At 34.5% G+C, this 16,941-nt stretch overlaps 2 protein-coding genes across 2 annotated transcripts in view; both read right to left on the bottom strand.

The window, feature by feature from the left end:
* Nucleotides 1-10,708: 10,708 nt before the first annotated feature.
* LOC121385653 overlaps nucleotides 10,709-16,941 on the bottom strand; it is a 9,718-nt gene continuing 3,485 nt past the window's right edge. Inside the window, exons 4-9 of the mRNA XM_041516414.1 lie at nucleotides 16,734-16,941; nucleotides 15,705-15,839; nucleotides 14,839-15,030; nucleotides 13,617-13,808; nucleotides 13,100-13,175; nucleotides 10,709-10,976 (exon numbers count right to left, since the gene is read on the bottom strand). The exon at nucleotides 16,734-16,941 is cut by the window's right edge and continues 26 nt beyond it. Coding sequence (XP_041372348.1) covers nucleotides 10,817-10,976; nucleotides 13,100-13,175; nucleotides 13,617-13,808; nucleotides 14,839-15,030; nucleotides 15,705-15,819 — 735 coding nt within the window. The 5' untranslated portion in view covers nucleotides 15,820-15,839; nucleotides 16,734-16,941 and the 3' untranslated portion in view covers nucleotides 10,709-10,816. The remainder of the gene's footprint in view (nucleotides 10,977-13,099; nucleotides 13,176-13,616; nucleotides 13,809-14,838; nucleotides 15,031-15,704; nucleotides 15,840-16,733) is intronic.
* LOC121385519 overlaps nucleotides 16,522-16,941 on the bottom strand; it is a 14,060-nt gene continuing 13,640 nt past the window's right edge. Inside the window, exon 6 of the mRNA XM_041516225.1 lies at nucleotides 16,522-16,604. Within this exon, the coding sequence (XP_041372159.1) occupies nucleotides 16,522-16,604 (83 nt within the window). The remainder of the gene's footprint in view (nucleotides 16,605-16,941) is intronic.

Genomic DNA, 16,941 nt, shown 5'->3' on the forward strand with positions numbered 1-16,941 from the left:
TATTGAGTCAAACATGTCAAATTGTTGAGTGGTCTGTTCACTGTGATGTTTGTAAATAATTAAGAGGTCATGTAAGTTGAATAACTGATTGTTGTTAGCAATTAACTTTACCTTCCAGAAGGCTTATTGCACCAACGGCGACAATGGTGAGTTCACTTCTTGGATGTTAATAGGTACATTTTCTTTTCAGCAACGCATACTGGTACAATTAGGCAGGGCACTGCAGGGAGAGTGGTATCAGGTTCCACAAATGACGATAGACCGCTTTGTCAGAACAATGTGACAAAGGTGTAATGCGTGTATTGACGCTAGAAGACGTTCAGCACGATATTGACACATTTGTGTTTTCCAGGACTTCACCACTGACTAACATTACATTTATTGTGGGACCATATACATATATATATATATATATATATATATATATATATATAGATACATATATACATACATACATACATACATACATACACACATATATATATATATATATATATATATATATATGTATATATATATATATATATATATATATATATATATATATATATATATATATATATATATATATATATATATATATCCTCCGAGTATGTATGCATATATGTATGTATGTATATATATATGTTTCGATTCTACTTTAAATTAACAAAAGCACACCATTTTAATATGTTTCTGACTACTATGAATAATGAAAAAGGTCACCATTCGCACGTTCTTTATGAAGTCTGTGCATTTGTAACAGTGCAATATATTTATGTTTTTAACAGCGTATTTGGTATAACTGTCAAAACAAATCGATAGTGCGTTATTAAAGGCATAGCTGACAGTAAAGAAACCTCGTACATGTCCAGGCAATGGAAAGTATGGAAAATGTCAAATAAGTAAAACACGTATTTGAAAACCACTGTTTATCTGTTATGAAAACCTTGTATCTACCAACTGATTATTTTTATCATCATCATATTTCAATTCTATCGTGTAAAAGTAAATTTTTAGTGACCAAAGTGTCTATATTGTACATATATGTACATATTATGTATTCAACTGGTGGTCAAGGAAAAGCTATCATACCAGAAAAGAAGTGTAGGCCCACCAGGTGGTTCCGTATTTAAGGTCCAAGCTTAAAAAAAGAAGAAAAAAAACGAACAACAAAAAACAACACAACATCTTGGATAAGATAAAGGTTTATCTAAAATTAAGTCTGGGACTTACATTAAGAAGCTGAAAATAAATGTATATATACATATAATAATTAAAAGAAAAGTCCAAGTTAGAATAGCAGTAGAGAACACACATGCAATATCATTCAATGACAAGGCAACACATGTTTCAATACCATTATGTAGGACAGGAGGAACAGTTATTAATTTTAATTTTAAATGATGAAGGGCAGTGCTTATATATATTCTAGACATCTAGCTGTTTCATAGTTAAGGAAAGGGGAGGAGGTACACCCGATGCGTATAGATATAATTGGGTTATTTTAATGGATAGCTGATGTTTACTTCATGTAAAATTTCAGATTTTAGATAAAGCATTCTTTGGGAAGCGACTGCACAGGTTCACAATATCGAGTTATTATATACGCACAAATTATCTATGGTATCGATTAATATGTAGGTTTATTGGTTTATTTTATTTTATTTCATTGTTACGTTATTTATGTAGAGAGAGTAAACATGATGATGCATCTTTATTTAAAGTGCTTTTAAAACACAGTAAATAAGATGTCATTTGTTAGCCCAGGGAACATTTCTATTAAAATAGTATTCGAATTCATGCCAATAGTCTTAAATGCGGCGAATGTTCCTGTTTTTAAACCTATGGGCTTCATTTCAAATGAATCCCAGTAACCTTGGGATGAAGTAAACGTGGTTGAACCTATGAATCATGTCCCAGATTTTAAACATTTTAGTTTATTCCTTGACACAAGTATGTTCAGCTAAAACGAAATGAATTACTTTGAAAATATTTGTGGATAATCTCTTAAAAGACACATTTTCTAAACCATTGATGAATATTCTTGTTAGTTAAATAGACAATTTGTATACACATTGTATTGTTATAAACCCTAAAAAGTGGCAGACAGCCACTCTATAGGGAACCTACCATGTAACTTTTAAGATCTAATATACAAGGTTGATTAAAATGTTGACACACCTAATCTATTGGTGACCCGGGGCCAGTTTCACAAAGACATTTACTGTAACCATCTGTTAAGCAATCGCTAGTGAAAATGTTTTTTTGGTCATTTTTAAAAATAAATTCATTATTGTGCCACATTCTTGAATGTAGCAGACAATACTAATGAACATTACAAATCGTCATTTCTAGAAAATACAGTTTTAAAATTTAACCCTTACATGTTGCAGCCTTGTCAATAACGTGTGTGAGGTGGGGGTGGAGAGAAGGCTTTGTTGAACTGCTCCTAATTTAATCAATTTAAAACAAAATCTCTAAACATCGCTTACCACAGTCTAGGCCCCCGCCCCTGTACAATGTCCTGCATACGTACCTGCAGGTCAATTTCACTTTTGTTACCAACAGCAGATTAACAGTCAGATAAACTGAACAACCTTTATGCTGTTGGTCCCTGACTGATTGGGCAAGACATGTTTATTTTATTAAATTTAATGAGGAATTTCTGGTCCAGCAAAGGGCACCTGGCCATGTGCGCGACTTAACAGTTAAAAATGACTACAAGTACACATGGCAAGTACGCTAACTGATTCAGGGTCTCGTTCCATGAAGCGATCTTAGCGTTAAGATCACCTCAAGTACACAATATAGTTATTCACCTTAGGTCCAGGACACAACTGAAACTGGCAGTGTTTATAATATGATACACCTTACATGGCTAGATTTAAGTATCAGGGTAATTTGAAAAACAATGTAGGTCTACTGGTCATACTAAATAAATATTAATATGAAAAACTAGTAAGTAAAGTTTAATTCAGATTTTCACAGTGAAATACTCGTAAATGGCATTTCTGTAATTCAAATTCAGTTATCGTTAAAATGACTTTATTCGTCATGTTATAGATCTTAAGAACCATTTGTTACACTGAATCAGCTTGTACCAAAACAGTTTTTTTCGTCTCCTGTAAAACATAACAAAATTCAGATATGAGGTTTACTTAGTTCAACGACGATATAGCCTTAGAGAAGAAACTTGCTACATTTTCCCATTAGTAGCAAGATATCGATTATATTCACCGTCCCACAGACATGGTGGCACATACCACGGGCTTTTGATATACCAGTCGTAGTGCACTGGTTGGCACGAGAAATAGCACAACGGTCCCAGGCAGACGGCGCATAAGCATAGCTTAGACTTAGATATGTTTTTAACGTGCTCATATACCTTTATGGTTTCGAACACGCCTATCCCGAGTCCGGCCTCCGATATGATCGGTGGTCTGACTCGGGGCAATCAGCCTAGCACTTTACCACTGTGCTACGTCTCGCACCTATGCTAATTATTATCAAACAGAAACACTAGGTCAGAAAGCAAAGCGACTCTGAAGACGAGCTATGACTAAACACCTTTTAAAAGACGGTAGAAAAATACATTTAACAAGAAAGCTAATATCGATTTTTTGAAACTTAAAACCACTGAAGCTATCTTCAATAAATATTTAATTTGTTCCAGACTTGAATACAAAAGAATTGAACATCGGGTTACAGCTATGTGTTTTTTCAAGTCTCTCATCAAAGGATACAGATATATTTATTGTGATTTAAGTACTTTTACAATTGTAATGGATCGGACTTCGATTTCACATTAGTAAGTACCAGTACATCTACACTGGTCTTGTCATGAATAATACATGATGACAAAAACAACACGTGACATTTAGGCCGTGTTTTAAATATGCGTAGGGTCTGTGCAGTGTAAAAAAAAAAATAATAAAAAAAAAATAATAATATTAATACAAAATAATTTAAAAAAAACAATAAAAAAAAAACAATAAAAAAAACAACAAAACAAAAAAAACAAACAAAAAAACAACAATGGCCCGAAGTTGTGAATAGAAACTAATCGGAGCGTCCATAAGATCTAAGTATTCTTTTTGAAGAGTAACATCTCTGACATGCCAGTTAGTATATAGCCTTGTACCGGTGGCGTCGTGGTTAATGCCATCGGTCAACAGGCTGGTAGGTACTGGGTTCGGACCCCAGTCGAGGCATGGCATTTTTAATCCAGATACCGACTCCAAACCCTGAGTGAGTGCTCCGCAAGGCTCAATGGGTAGACGTAAACCACTTGCACCGACCAGTGATCCATAACTGGTTCAACAAAGGCCATGGTTTGTGCTATCCTGCCTGTGGGAAGCGCAAATAAAAGATCCCTTGCTGCTAATCGGAAACAGTAGCCCATGTAGTGGCGACAGCGGGTTTCCTCTCAAAATCTGTGTGGTCCTTAACCATATGTCTGACGCCATATAACCGTAAATAAAATGTGTTGAGTGCGTCGTTAAATAAAACAATTCTTGCTTTTTTTCTATAGCCTTGTGGTCTCCCATGGGAACGTTTTTCAAGAAAACAAAGGACCACCATCAATCAGTTTACACACATTTTTAATTGTACTTTTTCAGATTATGGTTGGAATTTTTTTAAATATAATTCCTTTATGCTGTACTGATAGCAGTGAATTGTGCTGGTTTCAGTTTAAAATAATTCATAATATACTTCCTGTTAATACCTTCTTATATAAAATTGGTTATATTTCTTGTCCGAAGTGTAATTTTTGTAATTTAGAACTTGGTACAATTACCCATTTATTTTGGGAATGCACTTTAGTCAACTCAATTTGGAATGATATTCAGAACTGGATTTATGTAAAAACGGGTAGCAATATTAAATGTAATAAAGAAAATGTATTTTTTGGCTTTAAAACCAGAAATAATGATCCCGTTAATGCCATTGTACTTGCTACAAAACACGTAATATTTAAAAGTCATTTTAATGCATATGTACCCAGTTTGAAATGGATCCAAAAAGAGTTGACTGAGTACTATTATGTTACAAAAGCAGCGTGCAACTATGTTAAATTCACCAAATTTTTGTCAATTTGTCACAATATATTTAAAATCTAGATTGTATTTCTTCTCTTCTTTTTTTGATACTTATTATGTCCTTAGTCTCCTTTTGAATTTTTCATACATGTATGTCTGATTGTCAGTCACATATATTTGATCTTAGCTAAATATCTCCTTAGCTACTTCGTTTTTTTTCATGTGGATCTTTTTATCATATGTACTGTATACATCTGTGTGTGGATATCATGTCAATAAAAATGAGAATAATACCCCCCCCCCCCCCAAAAAAAAAAAAAAAAAAAAAAATCAGTTTACTAGACCTCACAGATGAAGAAAACTGTTGGTGCCCGTCTTGAATTTTTGGCAAGGCGTCGTAATGACGTCATCAACTATGGCGGCCATTTTGAATTTCTGAATAAACTAAAATTAATAATAAAACTCTTATTTCCGGGTCAAAGTTCACAAACATGATGTTAAAGCGATCAAACTAAATAGAATAAATAGGATAAAAATGTGGCCACTCTGAATACCTCTGTAATCCAAAATGAATAATAAATATCTTAAACATAAAACTAACATTTCTAAATTGCTTTTTTCGTCTAAAATTAGCGTAAACAATTTCACAGAAAAAACATTTAGAATATTTATTTAAAAAACCACATTATTGAACAGGCACAGGAACACGCTATTGTGCATGGCAAATACATTAGGAATTCAGGCTAATAATACAAACAAATTCTAATGTGCATAAAGACGATACTATCACTACACAATTGCGTTTTTGGTCTAATTTCAATATAAAATAGTTTTAATGAAAAAGCCTTTGGGAATATTGTAAAAACGTCATTATTTAATAGGCACAAAAAGACGCTATGGTGCATTGCAAATTCATTGGGAATTCAAGCTAATAATACAAACAAATTCTAATGTGCATAAACACGAGCCTATTACTATCTCAATTAATTAACAAAATGAGTTGTCATAATGTACAAACAATATTAGGATACGTTTAACTAAGAAAATACGTAATCGATCGTACAAGTTTTGGAGGAAAATAAACTTTACTGAAGGGCAAGGTCAATTCCGGCAGCCACGTTAAAACAGTCGATCGAACGGACATTTATCCCAGGTTTATTTATGAGCCCATGGGATATTTTCAGTGTGTAAGTACACCCACTTTTCAGTTATGGAAATATTTACATCAATAATATTAATGTCAACGTTAAGTCATAGCTTTTATGTGCACAGGAATCTGGAAATTAAATAAAGTCGAAAATCGCAAGGACAAAACAAGGACTTCAAACATTAAATGTCCCATAAATAAATTACGGCAACTATTTACAAACAGTTTTATACACTATAAACATATTATTATGAAATACAACTAAATGTATCTCGCATTATGCTAATCACGATAGGTACACGTCAACAACCAGCGATGTCACATTTTGGGAAATTTGGTGTCTGGAACCGGCTACTTTTGGATCTTTTAAACACTTATATCTAATAGTCGCCGTTACCAATGTTTGCTAGATAAAGTATTAAACGGGTTTGACGTGCTGTGTGGTAAACGCCATAACCGCGATTAGCAAGATATGCAGGTTTCATTTCAGTCTTCATTACAAAGTTTTGCCTTTACCATAGATTGACAGCAAATAGCCGACGTATTTTTCGTGCCGGTGTGTCGTTAAACATTTATTCATTCATTCATTCATTCATTTTAGTCGTGTCAATAGTTCCCCCGTCTCACGATTGGTAAGATGGCTGTATACATCAGAACCAGTTACTATAGGGCTCGTCCCCTGTATGGAATCATAGTCACCAGTATTGCCCTGAGTGATATGACTGTATATATTAGAACCAGCTTCTTTTGGAGGTTTAACCCCCGCTGTGTCATAGTCGTCATTGTAGCAGCTAACGTGATACACGGGTTTGATATCTGCCGTATCATAGTCTCCATTATCATTATTAACAGGATGAATAGGTTTCATATCTGCTGTGTCATAGTCGCCATTATAGCACTAACGTGATGAACGGGTTTCACATCTGCCGTATTGTAGTCTCCAGTATCATTATTAGCAAGATCGACGGGTTTAATATCTGCTGTATCGTAGTCTCCTTCATGAGTAGTAACAAGATTGAAGGGTTTCATATCTGCTGTATCGTATTCCGCATCATCACTATTGGCGTGGTCGCCGGGTTTCATCTCTGTTGTATCGTATTCTGACCCATCGCCGTAGCCGTGATGGTTATATATGTTTCGACAGGCTACTATGTTCACGTCCTTTACAGCAGTTCCAGTGTTTCTGATCCGGTCTCGTGATTCGATCTGCTGACTTCCAGCGTGCAATGTATTGTAAACAGCATCTGCCTTGTCATACACCGTTTCATAATCTACGTCATCAAGATTGTTTTCATTCTTGGTTAAATTGTCTGACAAAACGGGATGCTCAAATTCATAATCTGTTGTTCACAGGGAGATGTATTAAGCACTGTTATTGGAATTGTATATATACCCCCAGTAGGCTCGCCCTATTTTAACCATGATACGTTTAACACAATACAAGACGAAGTGAACGAGAAACTCTTAAGTGGAAATAATGTTCTTTTGATCGGCGATTTTAATGCTAAAACGAGTTTGCTTGTAGATTATGTGAGTTGTGATGGTGAACATACTAATAACACACTCATTTCTGATATCTCCGATTTTATGAATGAACCTAACAACTTATTAAATATTGGCATTCCATTACAAAGAGCGAGTCAAGATACCAGTAGACCTAACGGTCACGGATATAAACTAATTGATCTTTGTAAAAATAGTAATTTGTATTTAGTGAACGGAAGAGTCGGCGAAGATCGGGGTATAGGACAACCTACTTGCAAAGGATCGAGTGTAATAGATTATGCCATAGCCTCATTCACAGTTTTGGAAATAATTCTTAAATTCAAGGTCAACGAATTCGAACCACTATTCTCGGACATTCACAATCCATTAACAATGCGACTGAATATCCATACAGCTAGTGGTAAACACCACGCCGTCATTAATAATGAACTCACCCCAAGGAAATGGAATACTAAAGAGGCTAAACACTATAGTGAAAATATAAACAAAGAAACAGTCAACGACATAAACGTAATATTAAATGAACTGTGTGAACACTTCTCGAAAGAAAAGCTGAATGGTGCAGTGGAGCGTATTGGGACCCTATTTGTTGACACCGCAGCCGACACTTTCGGTTACACGCAAGCCCGCGTCAGAGCCAGACACAAGCGTGAAAATACCCGTAACAAAGCATGGTTTGGCAATCATTGCAGAACACTAAGAAGAAAGTATACAGAAGCGAGATCAGCATACAAACAACGAAAAACACCTGATAATTTTGAATGCCAGTAAAAGCTACAGAAATGTAATACGGAAATATGTTAACAAACACAATTGGAAGACAGAACAAAGACTCACAGAACTTAGTCAACATGATACCCACGCCTTTTGGAAACTGTTAAAAGAAAAACAAGACCCTACTCTCCCCCCTTTAGACACTCTGTACGATTACTTTAAAAATATAAACAGCAGTGATGACAACACAACAGAAGAAAAAGATCCAAGTTTTTAATATAGATTTTGAGGACACTACCATGCTAAATGAATCAATATTACAAGAAGAAATACTCGCCGTTGTTAAAAATCTAAAAAACAATAAAGCCTGCGGAATAGACCAAATAATCAACGAGTATATTAAGCAAACTATCGGCTGTATGGTCCCTGTGTATGTTAAGCTCTTTAATTTAGTGTTTGAACATGGCATCTTTCCTGATTCGTGGCTAGTTGGCATAATCAAACCGATCTATAAATGTGGCGATAGAACTGTTCCAGAAAATTATAGACCTATTACTTTACTTAGTTGTCTCGGGAAACTGTTTACAGCTGTTTTAAATAATAGACTGAAATTATATTTAGAAACTAATGATTTGTTATCTGAAGTTCAAGCCGGATTCAGGAAGGAGTACTCGACGAACGATCATATTTTTACATTATATGGACTCATCGAATTGCTAAAAGCACGGAAGAAAAAACTGTATTGTACTTTTATAGATTTTGCAAGGCATTCGACTCAGTATGGAGAACAGGACTTTGGGGAAAACTAATACAAAATGGTATTAATGGTAAATGTTTTAAAGTAATATATAGCATGTATCAGAACATTAAGTCATGCATTAGTGCACATAACACAATGTCGGATTATTTTCAAAGTTCCATGGGTGTTAGACAGGGAGAAAATTTATCGCCCCTATTATTCTCCATGTTTCTCAATGATTTAGAGGATACGTTTAAAACTAATGATTGTAATGGCATCCGCATAGATAACTTATTCACAGATTCCACTTTGTATACAAATATTGTTCTTTTTGTGTTACTATATGCTGATGACACAGCGCTCTTTGCCGAAAATTATGACGACATGCAGAATTTATTAAATATTTTCGACTCTTATTGTACAAAATGGAAACTAAATGTAAATTGTAAAAAACTAAAGTGCTAATTTTCAGTGTATAAAAAAGATTATTCCAAAAGGTTCCATTTAGGAAACACAAATCTAGATAATGTAGAAATATACAAATATCTTGGAATTATATTTCATAATCCAATAAATTCACTAATGCTCGAAAACATCAATATGATCAAGCTCAAAAAGCTATGTATTTTAACTTAGACAAGGAAAACGTTGCCATCTTTCCATTCAATGCCAACTTAAATTATTCGATTGTATGGTTTTACCTATTGCTTTATACGGATGTGAAATTTGGGGTTTTGAAAGTCTGTCCTGCATAGAAAAATTGTATAGCAAATATTTAAAGTTATTATTGCCTGTTAGAAAAATCCACCCCATTATATATGTTGTATGGAGAACTGGATGCTTCCCGGTAGATATAACAGTAAAAATAAGAATGATAGGATTTTGGTTTAGGATGATTACTGGGAAGCAGTCCAAGCTATCATTATTAGTGTACAGAATGTTATTGAATGATTATAATACCATTTTATGATCACAAATGGATAGCTTTTATAAAATCAATTTTAGATAATATTGGTTGCACATACATATGGTGGTCACATTGTGAGCGTATTAATAGTGCTTCATTGTTGTGAAAATGTTTATTTCAACAAAACTCATAGATCAATTTTTGCAAACATGGTACAGTCATATTGACACTTCATCGAAAGCATCTTGTTACAAAATATTTAAAAAAGCAGTATAGCATTCGAAAATTATTTTAAATTTATTAGAAAAAAAAAACATTGGTGCCCATTGTTACGTTTTAGAGTATCAGGTAGATGGATACGTAAACCATTACATGAATAGATTGTGTATGCAACACTAACGACATCTGAATTCCATTATATTTTTACATATTTCAACCAATTCGTACTTCAATATATACCGAAATATTATCGATCCAAACCAAACACATATAAATTTCACGAATTATTTAATTGTAAAAAAAACTGGTGTCCTCCGAAAACTTGCAATATTTTGTAAACATATTATGAATACTTTCAAGCCCTGCTCATAGCTTTATTGTATTATTATTGTGTATGCAAACCCAAACCAATTATTTATAATTATATTCCCATGTTCGTTTTATGTAGATATACTTATGTGAATAGTTTTACTCTGTCATCTTGTTAAAAAGTGTGAATTGTTGTATTATATATTGTTCCTCATATGCCGTGGATTACGGCCTGAGAGAAATAAATGTTCAGTTCAGTTCAGTTCAGATGCTGCAATTTCCACAGAGAAGCCAGCGTTTGTTCGACCGTCTTCTACACTTCCTTTGCTCTGCTTGCTTCCCGTGTTTTTATCCGATGTAAAGTGAACTTTTGATTCCGGCGATTTTCGGTTTCTGAAGCAAAAACGTTGTGTTCTGAAATAACAACATTTTATTGTGAGAAACAATGGTTTTATAGTCATTTTTTTCATCAGTTCAAATTGCACAAATACTTTATATATTTAATACACACCATCTTACTAGCAGTTTGAGATACTACAAACACGACAACACACAGAAACACGTTGAATATAAACTGGTATTGCTCAGGTATATTTATTTAGTTTTATTTAACGACGGCACCAGAGCACAATATACCATCGGCTATTGAATGTCAAACAGGTGGTAATTCTGACCGTTTTTAGAAAACAATGAAATCTGCCACATTTGTTACTTCAGCAGCAATGAATCTTGATACGCACATCTCTTCAGACAGGACTGCATATACCACGTCCCTTTATATACTAACAACGAGTCACTCGGTGGATTCGATCCTACGACTAAAACACCTAAGGCAGATGATCTACCGACTGAGCAAGATTCCACCCCTAAGTTATTATTATGCAAGTTCAAACGTTAAAAGACTTGGTACTCAGTTACTGTGCAATTTATTGTTAGTAATAAATTATGCTTAAAACAAAATGTGTGTGCTGTGTGTATGGTATATAAATTTAAAAAATCCAATATGGCCGACTTCTGCAAATGTGTACAACGAACTGCAACTATAACGAACTAATTATCACGGTTTCGGAATGTACGAGACGGCGGTGGGGGGGGGGGGGGGGGGGGGGGACAGCTACCCCCCCTCCAGTGGTGGAGAAAAGCATCAGAAGCAGGCAAAAACGATAGAGAAATTCCGGCAAAATTAGCTGGCCTGAACCACTGTCGCCATGTTTTTCCACTATTCTACCCACACTATTGGTTGTAACCACTGTATAAATGTATAGTGATTCGTGTGTTTAAATGTATAGTGATTTAGCTGTTTGGCAGTATTGATAATGCAAATAAATGTTGATATACAGATTCGGGCATTTTCGTTGAATTCGGGCAAAATCGGCCTGCCTACCTATGAAAATGGGAGCCCGTACGCCTATACCTTCCGATTTGTTATAAGAATGAATGCATGTTTAATGACAACCCAGCATAAAATAAACATTGGCTATTGAGTGGCAAACTGTTACATATATTACTAAGTGGGGGTATTTCTGCTAAACCTAGATTGCAGTTGTAAACATCGTAAAAATCAAGCTATTCACAAGCTGTTCAAGAATAGTATACCATTCCTAAATGTAAAAAGGAACAACAATTAAAAAAACCCTACAAATCCACAAAACTATCCATCCAGGCGGATGTGAAGCAAAAATAATTATGCAAGAGGAGCGAGCGACGTTTTATGGAGAGTTCGGGTCATTCTGTCGCGGAGAATATATTTTAGAAAAAGAAAAAAAAAGAAGTTCACTTTGAGCAATGGAGTTTCGACCTCTGAACACCACTCGCATACGCGCCTGCCATTATTGTGCATATTTTATAAGTGGTCAATACCAGACCCAACAGTTCAAAGTAGAAGTCAAACTAGATGTAGCCTTCATGATTGTCGTACAGGTAAAACAAAGTCCTGTTTAAGCTATTATAAACATTAGAAATATCAGAAAAAACATGATGTACAAACATTAAAATTCTAAGCAAGAAAATGTCATTAATATTAAAAGCCTTGTTACCCGGGGTCATGTTTAAATGTCTGCAAAGTCAGCAATGTCCCTTTAAGAATGTCATTTCTCAATAAAGTATAGTAACGAAGAAACATTTAAAAATATATATCGAAGTGTGGTATAACGTGTTCACTAAAATTACACTGATAAAGCGTATGAAATTTTATTTCCATCCGACACCAAAATATAATTTCCATCCGACACCAACACAAAAGTGCCAGTAGAAGAAAAAATGTTAATAAAAGAAGTAAGTTAGTTAATCTATATTTCAAACATATTAATCAAAGTTCCCTCATATGCTTTTGACAGAATGATGTATTGATTATGTTAAGTTGGCATCTTTGATATCAATGTCTATCAACTTCAATAAGTCAAAATGGGTTAGTTAAGAAATATGTTATGCATGGTATTATGACAGCTCCTCTGCCTCCGACGAAACTATATTATTTCACTTACTAATATACCTAATTGCAGTGATAGTTTCAAAGACAGGATCCCCTGTAAACTTACCTTCTAGTCCAGATTAAAACCAAAACTGTAGCCAACAACACGACTAAAAGAGCTCCAATGACACCGCCAACCAATGCTGTAAAAATGTAAATTAATAATATTTATTAATAGTAACTTCTGTTATGTATGTATTATGTTTGTTTGCGTGTGTGTGAGCCTCTCCCCCCCCCCCCCCTCTCTCTCTCTCTCTCGCTGTGTGTGTGTGTGTGTGTGTGTGTATGTGTGGGTGTGGGCGTGGGTGTGGGTGTGGGTATGGGTGTACTTGCGTTTTATATATTTTATAGTGCTCCCAAACGTTAGGGTATGTTGCAATTAAAATTACCATAACATAATAACTTGTACGAATTATGTACATATTTTATTAATTAACACCCTCTATACAGAAAGGGAATGTCAAATGAGTGTTCTTGTTATCGAAAGCGTTTCAACCTAGTCGTACGCAAACCCGAAATGTAAAATAACATGAACAAGACGTGCATTGGTGAGTATAATTTTCAGCTTGGTACCACCCACTGACCTGGCATGTTTCCTGATGTTTGAGCTTCACTAATTACGTCTCTCAGAGTTGTCTCCCCGTTAGTGTCGGTCCTGGAACTGACATATGCTGAGGTTATACTATCCGAAGCAAGTTTCATTGATGTTTTTACAACTGACGTTGTTGTAGACGTCGTCGACGGTGATGTTACTGTTCTGGAAGGCATATTCTTGTCTGTTGACAAAGATTGTTTTATCATGAAGTCATATTAATATCTTATAGGGATTAAAGTCAAAGGTGGGGGCATTACATGTATGATAAACAACAATATCTAACAGACTCGGGTGTCCATATAAAATAACAAACAAAAGCCCAACCCAAAAAACCCAACCCAACAACAACAAAATAGTGTTTATATATACACATACGCATATGCATACATACATACATACATACATACATACACACATAAATACCTGCATGCATGCATGCGTACATAAATACATACATACACTATATACATACATAAATATATACCTGCATGCATGCGATAAATATTGCATTCACGCATACACACACACAGCACACGCGCACACGTTATAAGATTTCAACTGGGTGAATAACAAAATGTATTCTAACTCTATTTTTATGTATAATAAAACATATTTGTTGTTTTAATTTATTTTTTATTTTTTATATTGGTTTATTTAATTTATATATTTATTTTAATGATATTTATATTATTATTTTAATAATAAAATAGTAATATTAATTGTAATAACGATGATGATGATGATGATTGTGATGATGATGGTGGTGATAATTATTGTTTATTTATTAATAACAAGAATTCACTATTTATTTATTTTTATTTCATTGTTTTTGCCGAGTTATACTCACACATTTGGCAGATAACTGTGTGGTTGAAATCTGATCTGTCATCATCAAAATATAGTGTATATCTGTCATAACGGCACATTGCCATACTTTCATGTTGTTTCGAATTTTTATGCACCGTGCCATAGACAGAATAAATATTACGGCCTTTGATATATCAGTCGTGGTGCACTGGCTGGAGCGAGAAATAGCCCAATGGGCCCACCGACGGGGATCGATCCCAGACCGACTGCGTATCAAGCGAGCACTTTAATTTTAGTCTGGCCAGTTTTTGTACATGACATATTTATTGGTGTAAACTAAATTAGAACTCTTGCTAAGACGTGCATTGGTGAGTATAATTTTCAGCTTGGTACCACCCACTGACCTGGCATGTTTCCTGATGTTTGAGCTTCACTAATTACGTCTCTCAGAGTTGTCTCCCCGTTAGTGTCGGTCCTGGAACTGACATATGCTGAGGTTATACTATCCGAAGCAAGTTTCATTGATGTTTTTACAACTGACGTTGTTGTAGACGTCGTCGACGGTGATGTTACTGTTCTGGAAGGCATATTCTTGTCTGTTGACAAAGATTGTTTTATCATGAAGTCATATTCATATCTTATAGGGATTAAAGTCAAAGGTGGGGGCATTACATGTATGATAAACAACAATATCTAACAGACTCGGGTGTCCATATAAAATAACAAACAAAAGCCCAACCCAAAAAACCCAACCCAACAACAACAAAATAGTGTTTATATATACACATACGCATATGCATACATACATACATACATACATACATACATACATACACACATAAATACCTGCATGCATGCATGCGTACATAAATACATACATACACTATATACATACATAAATATATACCTGCATGCATGCGATAAATATTGCATTCACGCATACACACACACAGCACACGCGCACACGTTATAAGATTTCAACTGGGTGAATAACAAAATGTATTCTAACTCTATTTTTATGTATAATAAAACATATTTGTTGTTTTAATTTATTTTTTATTTTTTATATTGGTTTATTTAATTTATATATTTATTTTAATGATATTTATATTATTATTTTAATAATAAAATAGTAATATTAATTGTAATAACGATGATGATGATGATGATTGTGATGATGATGGTGGTGATAATTATTGTTTATTTATTAATAACAAGAATTCACTATTTATTTATTTTTATTTCATTGTTTTTGCCGAGTTATACTCACACATTTGGCAGATAACTGTGTAGTTGAAATCTGATCTGTCATCATCAAAATATAGTGTATATCTGTCATAACGGCACATTGCCATACTTTCATGTTGTTTCGAATTCCGAGGCATTGTGTATGTTACCGTAATTCCTGTGAATAAAGGAACATCAATAATATTAGAACGTGTTCCCTCCAATCACCCCCATAGGTAAATCCCCCACCCCTACCATTTCCCTCCAAGATCATTTCCTCCAGTCATTATCCCATCACCACACACCCACAATTAGTAATATCAGAAAATAGATTGCTTTCTACCACCGATTAGTTACAGGAAATAGCAAGAGTTCTAATTTAGTTTACACCAATAAATATGTCATGTACAAAAACTGGCCAGACTAAAGTTAAAGTGCTCGCTTGATACGCAGTCGGTCTGGGATCGATCCCCGTCGGTGGGCCCATTGGGCTATTTCTCGCTCCAGCCAGTGCACCACGACTGATATATCAAAGGCCGTAATATTTATTCTGTCTATGGCACGGTGCATAAAAAATATCCCTTGCTACAATGTAAAAAAATGTAGCGGGTTTTCTCTGTAAGATTACTAAAGATTACTAAACGTTTGACATGCAATAGCTGATGATAAATAACTCAATGTGCTCTAGTGGTGTCGCTAAACAAAAACAAAACAAACGATTTAGGATTTGCCGGAAGAAAAATTGATATCAGTTTGGTGAGACGTATTTCTGAATTTGGCAATATTATGGTAAGTAAAATTAAAATTTGGCATAAAATGCAGTATCTCTTAAATAGTTCAACATACGTTCACGATGAAATCTAAATTATTCCAGCACAATTCTTCTGACAAATGTAGATTTTCACATTAGCTTCAGATGATTGCACTTTTGTGATCCAGCGGACTAGGAGTAAATTATTGAAGGACTGAAAGTCTCACCAACTAAAGTTACTTTAAAACAAAATAAAAATCTTTTCAAGAAAGTTATATGCTAACTTGTCTATGAGTGAAACAAACCACATATAATTCTTACCATTAATCCATCGCCATTCAACATCTCTTTTAAGACCAATCCAGTAACCATTCTTCCACGGTGGTTCTTTGGATAAAACCCGTTCTAGTGCCTCCAATGTATTGTTGCTTAGTTTATCCAAATGGCCATGACAATCGTCCGATGCAAATGCCAACTTTGGTGTATAATTGCGCGTAACGGTTACGCATGTGTCAGATTTGCAAACGTA

The sequence above is a fragment of the Gigantopelta aegis genome, chromosome 11 (assembly GCF_016097555.1).
Source record: "Gigantopelta aegis isolate Gae_Host chromosome 11, Gae_host_genome, whole genome shotgun sequence".
In the NCBI taxonomy this organism is placed as follows: domain Eukaryota; kingdom Metazoa; phylum Mollusca; class Gastropoda; order Neomphalida; family Peltospiridae; genus Gigantopelta; species Gigantopelta aegis.